General features: G+C 38.2%; 1 protein-coding gene across 3 annotated transcripts in view; it reads right to left on the bottom strand.

Annotated features, from left to right (window-relative positions):
* The window catches only part of robo3 (roundabout, axon guidance receptor, homolog 3 (Drosophila)), a 129,972-nt gene that overhangs the window by 56,157 nt on the left and 60,920 nt on the right, over positions 1-12,895 (bottom strand). For all 3 annotated transcript variants that reach the window (XM_077505822.1, XM_077505821.1, XM_077505820.1), the window contains exons 4-6: positions 12,618-12,738; positions 9,038-9,176; positions 8,670-8,797 (exon numbers count right to left, since the gene is read on the bottom strand). In XM_077505822.1, coding sequence (XP_077361948.1) covers positions 8,670-8,797; positions 9,038-9,176; positions 12,618-12,738 — 388 coding nt within the window. The remainder of the gene's footprint in view (positions 1-8,669; positions 8,798-9,037; positions 9,177-12,617; positions 12,739-12,895) is intronic.

Below are 12,895 nucleotides of genomic sequence, written 5' to 3' on the forward strand. Positions count from 1 at the left end.
AGATATGCTTTAACTGCATACTTTCAGTGTTTATTTGAGGGAATTTACATCCAAATCAGGTAAACACTGTAAGAATTATAAGTTTATGTATATGAGTCCAAATTTTTAACGATGGGTCTGGCTAGCTCCATACTAGCATCACATCACTAGAAGGAAAAAAGAAAAAGTGTTGTGCGAATGGACTGATAGCACAGATGGACCAAACTAAAACTGCAGAACTGAACAGTTTTCAAAATATCGTTCCACCCCATACTAGACATCACTTGGGGGTGTAAGTCAGCTGCCATTGTGGTTATCAAATAATCTTACATTTCTGACATGAATGCATTTTTAATATGATACCACAGCAACAATCGACCAGTTGTCGCAGTCAAACACCCCAGTAAGGTTAGTAAGTTATGGCTTTTTGATGTTGGGTGTCTAACGAATCCATTCAAACGCTCAGTAAGCACCGGAACAAAACTATGCACAGACCTCCAACATGGCTATGGCCATGTCCAAAGTTACGTGGCATCATGGGAAAACAAGCTATGGAGTGAAGTCCATTTACCATTATGTATGGGATTAGGGTTTAACAGGACATAACGTAAATTGAGCAAACACCTGAACATTTTCCTTCTTGTCTGACATGACATGACCCAAATATAGTGACAGCGAGAAATACTGTACTGTAGGCCTATTCAGGTTATTAAAATTGTGTTTATGGTTCTCTTCAGAGCCCTGTATGGATTATCACTACGTTATGTTCAGGGAAGCAAACGAGCACAATGCCTGCGGCTGTAATAAATAATTACCAATAATGGGTTCATGCAGGACAACTCTGCATTAGATTTAGGGCACAAAGAAACATTAGCAACTCCACATTGGACAAAGATGGGGGAAATAAATTAACACAGGGGTACAACATTATGGAATCGATGCTCCTGGTGGATGACCATTTAAATGTTTTTTGTTTGTTTGTTTGTTTGTTTTTTGTTGTTGTTGTTTTTTTTTGGGGGGGGGGGGGGGCTATAATATAGCAGGTAGCAGCAGAGTATAGCCAGACGGATATGTGCTTCACTAACGTGAGTTCTCCGCAATATCCATCTGGTACCGCTCCACAGTAATTTGGTCAGGAAAGGCGGGACATTATGTACAATAATTCGAGCTGATCTGAACGATGTGGCATTCTACACGTTTGTTTTAACCAATCACAGCCATGGGTGAAAATTTCATCTTCGTTCTTGCCGAAGGGGGGAAAAGCACGAACATCTTACCAGCGAGAAGTGCACGGAGCGCCTCTCGCTGTTCAACATTCAACAAGGAAACTGTGAGTAATTCTGGAAGAACAGAATTAATTGTAGCGTCCATTCGTACATGTTAGGTTTGTTTGTTAGCTCTAGTGTCGGTGGCTGGTTTCCTGGTTTTGTCACAGTTGCATGTCCCACCCCAAACACAATGTCACTCTGTGATTGGTCCGAATCGATCTGTGGTAATCAACGGGCTCGGTACAAGATGTATTCTCAGGAGTTTGTGAACTCACAAATACCGCGGGAATTCCTCTTGCAGAACAAGGTGAATGATGTTTACTGTGGCCATTTCTGTATGTACGATTTTTATCAGCCCACTATTTCCATTTACTATTAATGTTTTATTTTTTGTTTCAATAATAATGATATAGAGCATTGTTCTCGCTAATGTTGCACTACCAATATACTGCTAGCTGATGCGGCGTTATTAGGATAGAATATGTGCAGTTGTGCACTTCATGATGTGTTTGGTAGATTCAATATTACGACCGAAATATATGTATTCCCTACTGCACACTATTTAGTATGTACTGTCTGTTACGCCCGGCTCGTCAAGGGGAAGGGAAGTAACACAATAACAGAAAAATATAGAGTAGATAAACACTGGGTCGGCTTTAACATCTTAGTAGTTTTAATTGAAGTTTCAGGCAGGGGTTTGACAAGGGAGTGAAAGTGGAAGGTGAACAAACAATAACCGCAGTTGACAGAGCGGAGGAGAAACAACAATAACAAAAGGGGAATAATACACGGATACACAACGAGCACAAAAGCTCACGGGTTTAACGAGTGTCTCACAACAATAGCCACCAACGAAAGCGACACCAACGAGGCGAACTGCACTGATAAGTTCCAGCCGCCCCGAGGAGCGGCAACGCAGCGCTTTTTATTGTGGAGCAGTCCGGCCAGGTGGTAGTCGGCGATTGGCGGAGAAGGCTGGAGCTGCTCCACCGAGGGCGTAGGGGCGGACGGCCACCGCCCAGGACGTCGCGCCAGCACATCCGTCCAATCCGCGCGTCGCGCTGGCACAGTCGTCCAATTCGGGTGTCGCGCTGGCGCATTCAAGCTGCAGTTCCATTATACGGGCACCAGCCGACACAAACACACACATACATACTAGGAGAGCGTAGCCGACGGCGGGCCCGAGCAGCCAGCCGTAACACTGTCAACAGCATATCGACCATAAGAAAATGTACTACATTACATCATGATTTTAACATTTGGGTTATACAAAATAAGTACACATTCTGCTCTAATTGTTCTTATCACCCCATGCTGTGCTCCTAGTAGGAGCGATCACAGCATTTTAATTTGTTCTATAAGCAACATAAGCAAAGGCAGACCAAGTGCTCCAACACAGATGCCACACACCTCCCCTAATCCCTTACCCACGTGTCTTTTGGGGCAGCATTCTGATGTTGTCACACAAGGAGAAAGGGAACAAAAACACTGTACTCCCAACAAGAGTTCCCCGGGGACTATGATGTGACAGGCAGCTGTCACAGTCCCAACACTAATGCAGTAAATTTCATGCACACCTGTGTTTGTGTCAATGCATTCTCACGCTCATTTTTGTGCATTCATCTTTCACACCCCTCTCATACCCAAAGGCAAACTCTCAGTAGTTTACAGTTTGGATACAGTACAACGAGTTGCATCCTTGTGTTAAGCAAATCCCATCACTTAAAGGGATTGTTCGGCTTTTTTAACATGAATCTCTATTTCATCCTCACCTCCAGTGTGTGCGATCAGCACTGACTTACCCCTGACAGCGTTCTGTGACACGAGTTCTGGTCCAGTGTTGGACGAGAGGAAAATAGTCCAGCAAGCTGGCTGGGGTGTCGGAAATTAAGCGTTTTTCTTCTAAGAACTATTTGTTTTCAAAAGTGTGATACATTTCCATCACAATACTCCTTTCCTGAAAAAAGTCAGACGCCATTACCGCCAGCCACTACTTTTCTGTTCGTTCGTATCACTGAGTGGCGCCCTGTAGACAGCGAATTGACGCACTGCTGCCAGCTGATCCTTCCGCCTGAAGTTGTTTGCCTTTTCGGCGGAAGTATCAGCTAGCTGGCTGCAGTGCGTCGGTTAGCGCGCTAGAGGGCCCCGCGCAGTGATACGAACGAACAGAAAAGTAGTGGCTGGCGGTAATGGCGTCTGACTTTATTCAGGAAAGAGTATTGTGATGGAAATGTATCACGCTTTTGAAAACAAATAGTTTTTAGAAGAAAAACGATTTATTTCCGAGACCCCAGCCAGCTTGCTGGACTATTTTCCTCTCGTCCAACGCCGAACCAGAACGCGTGTCACAGAACGCTGTCAGGGGTAAGTCAGTGCTGATCGCACACACTGGAGGTGAGGATGAAATTGAGATTCATGTTAAAAAATCTGAACGATCCCTTTAACATTACATTTATTAGGAAATAAGTGATGATGTCATGCAAGAAGTGCATATTGATTTTGAACTTTTCTAACATGCCGTCAATGTTGTAATTTGATCTAAAAATGTCTACCATACGAAATAACCCTCCTTTGTTCCTTCAGTATTTTAAAGATAGTGTTCGCGCTATTGCTAAAAAAAAATGTAGTGTACAAGAAGTTAACGCAACTGTCACTGCCTCACTCTCCAGGCATGACCAATCAACCCATGTTGTTAGATTAGTGTAACAGTTAGATTGACAGTGGGGCACGGAGATGACATACTTAACTCATTCACTCCCAGCCGTTTTTACTGAAGCAACCCTCTTCACTCCCGGCTGTTTTCCTGGCTTTTGACAGATTTTGCAAGGCCCATAGAATATGGTGTTCTATTGCTATAAAAACATGGAATCTACCAAAACGAAGATTAGGGTTCCATATTTCACCAGGGAAAAAAAGTATATTTCTATTTGTTTCCATTTTACAGCAATTAGCATTAGAATATGGCGTTTCATCATTATTCACAAATCTGCTTAGAACAGTGGGGAAATCAGCCTGTTTAAACATGGCCCTGGTTGATCTATACTCTGCTGCAACCTGTAATAACTACCATTGTTTCAAATGTTCTCTGAAGTAGAGAGGCTGTATCAAAGCCTTCTGTATGCTCTAGCATTTAAAAATAAATAAATAAATAAATAAATAAATACATAAATAAATAAATAAAAAATAAAAAACCTTATAAATAGACATATAAATACGTCTTTGGGACACTTAAAACATTTAAAACAGAACGTATTTCTAGGTTTTTAGGAGCAAATGAGTTAAGAGACGACTGTTACTGTTCAATTGGTCTTTGTGAGCTGAATTCGTTATACAGAGTCTGTGTTCTGTGAATGTGGAGTTTAATAATACATGCTAGTTTGCATTGTGCAAAGTTATGTTTGTCAAAAGAACTAGCAGCATGAGTGACGATGAGGGGAGTGAAACTCAAATGAGGAGTTGGACTCTCTTCCACACTGGGGGTTACACCCAAAGAACAAGATTGCGGATGCAAGTGGCCATATAGGTCAAGAGTGAGAAACTGTCATATATAGATATACAGTAAATTGTTATCGATATTAAAAAAAAAAAAAACATTGAGATATAGAATTTTGTCTCTATAGCACAGTACTGTGCAGAAAAATCATTTGTATTACAATATTTATCGTGATAATTACGTCAATTATATCATATATTATTTCTATTATTACATTCCCTCACACAATGAGATGTGCTTCCTTATGCTAGTGAAATACCAGAGTAAAATTCCTGGACTGAATTGCAGAGCAGTTTCGGAAATCCGCTCCTTACCATTCATTCCATTCTGTTGTTGTTACTTCAGAACAAGAAAACATACAGTTACGACAATTGCATGTTTCGTTTCGGAATGCAAGTTAAAAGTGTATGCCATGGTTAACCATATAGCGCAGAAAAGAAACTACCACATGTAAATTCTATACTTTCATGTTATTTCTTTCTTTGTCTATGGCAAACAAAGTAAAGAGTCTGCCTCTTTGCTCAGTTATTAATATAGTGAACCCAGACACAAACAATCACGTAACAATTAACTACATAAAATATACAAGGAGCGCTTATTCAGTAAGATTCTGCTATAAAGGTGTAGAACGAAGTGTTGAGGGCATTGCTAGGACATGTGTGATATGTTTGACATAAAAATGTAGTAACAATTCATTTTAAGTGGTGTAATTTATGGTTGGGTGTACTACTGTATTACTATACTAAAATTTTCTAGTGGAAGCTTTGTAAACTTGTGACATAACACGCAATTGTGGAAAAAAACCTACTAATTAAGTCCAATCCTAGTATTTGGGTGGTAATTGTAGTTATTCCCTCAACAATTCTTCCCAACATTATGTAAATCTCTCTCACACACTCTCAAACATACAGAAAGATGGCATGAAATGAGATACTCACTGGATGAGCCAACTGTGATGGCAGGAAGCAAAACGGGGTGGAAAGGAAAAGAGAATAATGAGATGATGAGATTCTGATGAATAGGGAATGGTATACAGTATGTTCCATATGAAACAGATTGGACATGATAGCATAGAATATGACATGAAATCAGTTATAAACAAGCTAATTTTGTTCCCAGTACAGTACACAGTACATGCTTTACCAAGTGTGTTGTTATTATTGATTGTGATGTTATTATTATAATGACCCACATTCAATCTTACTTTGTCCAACTCCTACTGGACCGACAAAAGTGTGCATGTGTTTGTGTTATTCTGTATATTGAGTTAAAGTATATCTTGTAGAAATAAGTGTACAAATATGTTAACATACATACAGTATGTGTCTCATATATATATGAAAAAAAAACACTATTTGCCATTGCATGTGCGTAGATATCATTTTGGAATGTCTGCATGTTGACAGGTGTCAGTAGAATGGAGGGCCCGCTGACAAAACCCACTTTTACAGAGCGTAGCTCTAAATATTCCCTTTTTATCATCACAAATGACAGTTTTTGCAGCGGGGTACATCTCTTCAAGGGACTGACTTTATTCTAATGCAATTTCAGTTCGTTTTGATCTTGCCTTTCTCTCTAGAGGCATGAAGAATTGAGACTTGAAAAGGAACTTAAACCCCTTACTTTTTCCACTTTATCTCTTATATAGTCTTAGAGAGCCTTCTGTACCCAACGGCATAATGTGGTCTGTTTTAACCATGCAGACGCAAAATCTCTCATTGGGAAATATCTTTAGCACACATTCTTCACATTTGTTTATAACATAACGTTATAAAACCTGTAAAACAGAATTGAAACACTAATACATGGGATGTAATATGGGTAGCTCAGGTATGCACATTTTGTGGTGCAATTGATCAATATACTCTATTTGATAATCTCACATTACAGCCTGCAAAAATCTGTTACATTTGCACTCTACTATTTGTCTCATCCTAATGCTTTCATTATATTCAGAACTGTTAAAACTACTGAATGCAGAACATTGAATTTCGTATCCCTACTGCCACCTGTGGCCGAAAAATGAAACAGCATTTTTCCCTTCTTCAAAAAACACAACGCGCACATGATGTCACATCTGCAGACAGAGGGTGGGAAATTCAAACCCAAATTCCTTTCTGAAAACTATGGCCCACAGTTTTGCAGTAGTTCCCATTATGAACAGCTAAGGTGTTAATCTACTAATTAAAAAATGTTTTAGTCATAAATGGTTAAATTAAAAGGCTATTTTAAAGATATCCATTTATCCATCCATCCATTTTCTGAACCGCTTGCTCCTCACAAGGGTCGCGGGGGTGATGGAGCCTATCCCAGCTGGCTATGGGCAGTAGGCGGGGTACACCCTGGACTGGTTTCCAGCCAATCGCAGGGCACACAGAGACGAACAACCATCCACACTCACACGCACACCTAGGGACAATTCGGAGCGCCCAATTAACCTGCCATGCATGTCTTTGGAATGTGGGAGGAGACCGGAGTACCCGGAGAAGATCCACGCAGGCACAGGGAGAACATTCAAACTCCACCCAGGAAGGAACCGGAGTCCTCAGTATTGTAAAGATATTTTGGGGCAAATTGTTATAAAATGCAGATTTAATATATCTATTTGTATTAGGGCTTGAACGATTACTTGCATTTGCAACTAAATCACGGTTTGACAACACGCAATTATGTAATCATGAAAAGCTGCAATTTAAATGCTCATTGAAACAGCGGAAAGTGGGAAAGAGGAGGACTGTCACCGCTGTAACTAATGCCTGGCGTCGCAAGTGCACGTAATTTTGGTGATTTTATTTATTTTTGTCTCATGAGACCTTGAGACGAGTAACATGTTTAATATGTTTGATCTTGGTTTTAAAACAACACTTCACCATTGTGACTTTTCGGCTGCGTAGTGTCGCACGTTTTGCAAACTGAACACGCAAAAGTGTGCGGCAGCGGCTGATAATTTGAGTTGTCCTTTATGTTGAGGCTAAATAAGTCTGTATGTGGCCATATGTTGTGTTGTCCGATTTCATGAATAAAAGTTAACTTAGGACGGACAAAATTATTATTGCTCATCATTGCTGACTGTCATTTAGGTGCCGCCGCCGCAGCCTCTTTTAATGTAGATGCATTGTAGCATTGGTTATTATAATTAACTTTTTTATGGGTAAATTTTTTTTATTGAAAATTACCTTGAAAAAAATAATCGCATTTGATATCGCAATCGCAATTTTTATTTTTTATTTATTTGGGGGGGGGATCGCAATTAGATTATTTTCCATAATTGTTCAGCCCGGATTTGTAATCGAATTTACTTCATTAAATTTACACGTGTTTAAAAAAGGACATTACAGTTCACATTTGATGAACACTGTCAAAAGATATTCAACAACAATCTGTATGGTGATGTGTCTGTGTGGTTTCTCAGTCATCAATGTCGTCGTAATTGGCTCTCATATTTGTTAAGGAAGTTTCACCTTTAAACCAAAAGCCTTCTTTAGTTCAAAATAATAATTTATATGCCATTGTGGGTGGGTTCACTGGGGTGTGCGGGTGTTGTCGTTGACCGAACAGAACAGTCCTGCATACCAATCAGTTGTTCTTGTTAGGGATACTTCAGTAATTGTAATTTGTAGTGGATTATAATGATACTTCTTTCTGAAGGAATAATTTCTGGATAAAGCAATGTACAGGGGATCAATGGATACTGTATGTGTACTTAATAAAGTGTCTCATGCCCCAATTTTGAAAACAAAACTTTTTAAAGCAGTTTTGTTACCATGTAATCTCACACTTGTGAAATGATCATTTTTGTTAATATGTATCACAAATTCAGAGATCCAGAGCTGTAAGCCTTCATTTTCATAACCTGAGTTCAAAATGCACAGAATCGGGATCATGATGTTCAAAAATAGCACACCAAACTGTACTTCCAAATGCCTTACCGTGTACTTGCAGGGTTGCTGCTGCCTCTGCTTTGCCAACACTGTTCTCTGACACACACGTGTAAGTGCCCTCGTCTTCAGCTCGCACCTGCTTCAGGTGAAGACTGTTGTCACTGCGGATCTCATATCTGCAAACACATCAAGCAAGCGTAAATTCTAACATATTGCAGTCCAAACTGAATGCATCAACATCGCAATGGGCATTTGCTATATCGATGCACAAATTTAAAAGACAAGCTTGTGCAGCACCTTACATATTTAAACAGATACACAATAAGACATTGAATAAATAAGCAATAGCTTACGATCAGATTTTCATGCAATAACTACAATACAGTGAGCAACATTACTGTTACCGTATGTCTTACCTGCCCCGAGGCAACTCCCCCTCCTCTCTCCGCCAGCGAACAGTTGGAGTTGGATCCCCATGCACCTCACAAAAAAAGTCCACTGTATCGTCAGCCAACACCACTTGGTTCACTGGCTGCTTAGTGAACACCGGCCTCTCTGACATCAGACAGAGACAGAAAATTGAAGAGTGGCAAAAGTTAGCAAAGATAAATTCAGACACATAGCAGCTTAAATTTCATTCCATTCTACCAGCAGTGTCTGAAATGTATTTTATTGGCATTTTATTTGAAAACTGACCCATGCCCACATGGTTTCTCAGTAATTTATAAAAGTAAGTAAGTAAATAAATAAATAAATAAATACAAATCAGCATTTAGGTTGCAGTAGAGAAGAGGAGCTGTTGAAGCAGAAAGAATATATTAATTTTATGTTTGCTTGGATCAATACACACTTCCAAAGCATTTATACAGCTGGTCTTCTGAGAGAGTTTCTAAGAATAGGGGAAACATGAAACAAAAAAACAAAAAAAATGAGGTCAAGGAAGCAAATAAAAAGGTCAGCCAGGAGAGAAACATTTCTCTTCTGCTCCTGTGATACCAGATTAATTCGAACTGTGTAATACCCGAGACATTGCGGGAGGAAAAAAATAGAAGATACTGTATTTTAGATTAATGTGCTCACACTGTAGCACAGTGGTGTCCAAACTACGGCCCGGGGGCCATTTGGGCCCGCTGTCCATTTTCAGTGGCCCGTGACATAGGCTAAAAATGGCATTTGACTCAGTTCAAATAAAATAAACAAAAAAAAATGTTTGGAGATGGTCAAAGTAAGAAGAGAGGGTATTGAAAAACAGGTGCCATTAAAGGTTATTATAGTTAACCAACTAATGAAAAAACTAAAACTAAAATTAAAAAAATATATATTATTACCAAAATAAAATAAAAACCAAAAACTAACTGAAACTACATTATATGTAACTAACTATAATTATAGCAGACATGTCCTTCGTTTTAGCCTTTGATTTTTAGTAGATTTTTTTTTTTTAAATAAACCGGAATAATGACGTTTGAAAGTATGTCACACAGAAGTGACGTCATCTAGCAACAGCCAATAGAAAAGCACCTTCAGATGACATTGCTCCCATAGTGTTTTTTAAATATTGTGCACAAGTAATACACATTAAAAAATAAAAAAAATAAAAAAAATATTAATACTGAAACTAACAAACTAAACTAAAACCAAGCATTTTTTTTAAAGAACTAAACTAATAAAAACTAACAGAACCACCCTGAAAATTAATAAAAAATAACTAAAATGAAAACTATAATAACCCTACTGCCATACTACAAATACATTGGTTTATATACTGTAGTATTTTTCTAATTATGCAAAAGCGCAAATAAATTATTTGTACAATTTTCTGGACTAAACACAATTTCTCTTCATAACATTATGTGGCCCTTGCGTCCTTCTGATTTTCTGTATGTGGCCCTCAAAGGAAAAAGTTTGGACACCGCTGCTGTAGCATAACATCCAGTAGGGGTGTTAAAAAAAATCGATTCGGCAATATATCGCGATACTACATCACGCAATTCTCGAATCGATTCAATAAGCGGCTGAATCGATTTTTAAACTTCCATTTTTAATGGAAAAATATTCAACAAAACGTCTTACTTCGGGTTAGGGTTCACACCTTAAGCATAGAAGATGTAATTTATTTTTATTTATTTTATTTCAATGCTGTTCAAACCTGAAACAGATTACAACCTGTATAAGACTGAAGGTTCAGATAAATAAATAATACATTTTCATGCAAATCTTAGACTGTACAAGCTTACTGATTAGTATTTTCTAAATTTGAATTTAAAAAAATCGCAACAATCGACTTATAAATTTGTATCGGGATTAATCGGTATCGAATCGAATCATGACCTGTGAATCGTGATACGAATCGTCAGATACTAGGCAATTCCCACCCCTAACATCCAGTATGAATTACTTTCTAAATCTATTCAATATTTTCATCAAATATAGTCGTCTATATGTGTATACTAAGGAGGCAATGGTATTGTGAATATCACACCAACGTTTTGAAATATTCACAATAATATCACATGAAATCACAGTATCAAATGCTATGTACAGTAAACAAAATATGCAGTGGCCATTTCTGAGAAGTGAAATGCTGACAAGGCTGGAGGCTTTAGGGCTCATCTCATTTCTCTTTTTGTCAAATTGCTGTCATTGTTTAAAGAGGAGGGAGAAGCTGGGAAGAGAAAAGAGATCCATCCTCAACTTTTTGACCAGTCACAGCCCAACTAAGTATAGTTGGATACGACATCAAGCCCACTCACTCCTTTGTAACAGTGAAATGACCTGCTCAATAAGACGAACAAGAACTTTTTAAAAGAAAAAAACAACTGTTGATAAATTGATATTTCTTTATCCAAGAAAGACTGGGTAAGGATTTTGAAAAAAAAAAAAAAAAAAAAAAAAAGTATATATTTGGAAGTAATTTGTTAGACATGTTTGTGTATTTATTTGCACACTATGTAAAGAGACACTTCAGATGTATTTATTTTTTGACAAAATACTTGTCAAAAAATGTTTATTTGACTTTGTGTTAGGTTAATATTAATGTTTCCACTAGCGGTGTGCTAAAAAAATCGATACGGCAATATATCGTTGCGGGCCTCATTACAAGACACGTATCGATACGCAGGCGTCAGAATCGATATTGCTCGTTAACCTTAAATAGGAAGTATAGTCTGCCTTTGCAGCTTGCATTGTACCTAAAAAATAAAAACCAGCAGCGTCTTTGAAGTTAATTGCCTTCAATTAATGCAAAAATAGCTCACCAGTGGTTGGCCACTGTGTCTTGCTAAGAAAAATTAAAGCAGAGGAAGAACGTCAACATTTATTTACTTATAAACTTAACATGGCACGTGTCTCAATGTACCAATTTTCCTATATTTTGTTTAAAAAAAAAAAAAACGAAATAAAATGTGTCGCATGAAAAAAGATGGTGTTTTTATTTCCCCAAATATTTCAAATAAGCACATTTTAGAGCTGTAATTTTAATACTTTGATATTTTTGCTCATATCGGCTCATGCCTATTAATAAATTTTCCTGGTGTGTCTGTGCAAACTGCTCCCTGCTCTGCAGCGCGTACACATTTAGAGCAGGCATGCCGCTTGTTGGTAAACCAGAAGACCTACTAACAAAAACATTTTTGTCATCCAGCATAATAAACATATCCTTTAGGTATACATATGACTGCTATTATAAAATGCAAGTAAATTAATATATAATATCGCAATGCGTATCGCCTTGAAGATCATGTATATGTATCGTGATACGTATCGTATCGTGACCATCGTATCGTGACCATCGTATCGTGATACGTATCGTATCGTGAGTTTGGCGGCAATACCCAGCCCTAGTTTCCACACTATGAAATTTTTTTCAAGTTTTTATTTATTTATTTTACAATACTGCAATAATACCATACTGTGGTCTTAATGCCGTCAGATTTTGATATTGTTGCATATTTAGGATATACCCATCATTTTAGAAAGAATTACTATACTGCTTACCAAATACCACCAGTTCAGCTGGATCACTGTCTTTTTCTCCAACCATATTGGTGCCAACACACACGTACATGCCAGCATCACTTTTTCTGGTGTTTGAAATCATTAGTTTGCCTCCTCGGATCTGAAAAAGGAGTGGTAAATACATGATAGAGAAAATATATAAACTACAATTGCAAGATGAAGTCACAAACCTGCGTCACCTTTGAAATTACAGAATCATGACATACCACATCCAACTCCCGAAGGTTTTGCTTCACATACAGCCACATGCGCTACAA

This window comes from Festucalex cinctus, chromosome 18 (assembly GCF_051991245.1).
Source record: "Festucalex cinctus isolate MCC-2025b chromosome 18, RoL_Fcin_1.0, whole genome shotgun sequence".
Taxonomy (NCBI): Eukaryota; Metazoa; Chordata; class Actinopteri; order Syngnathiformes; family Syngnathidae; genus Festucalex; species Festucalex cinctus.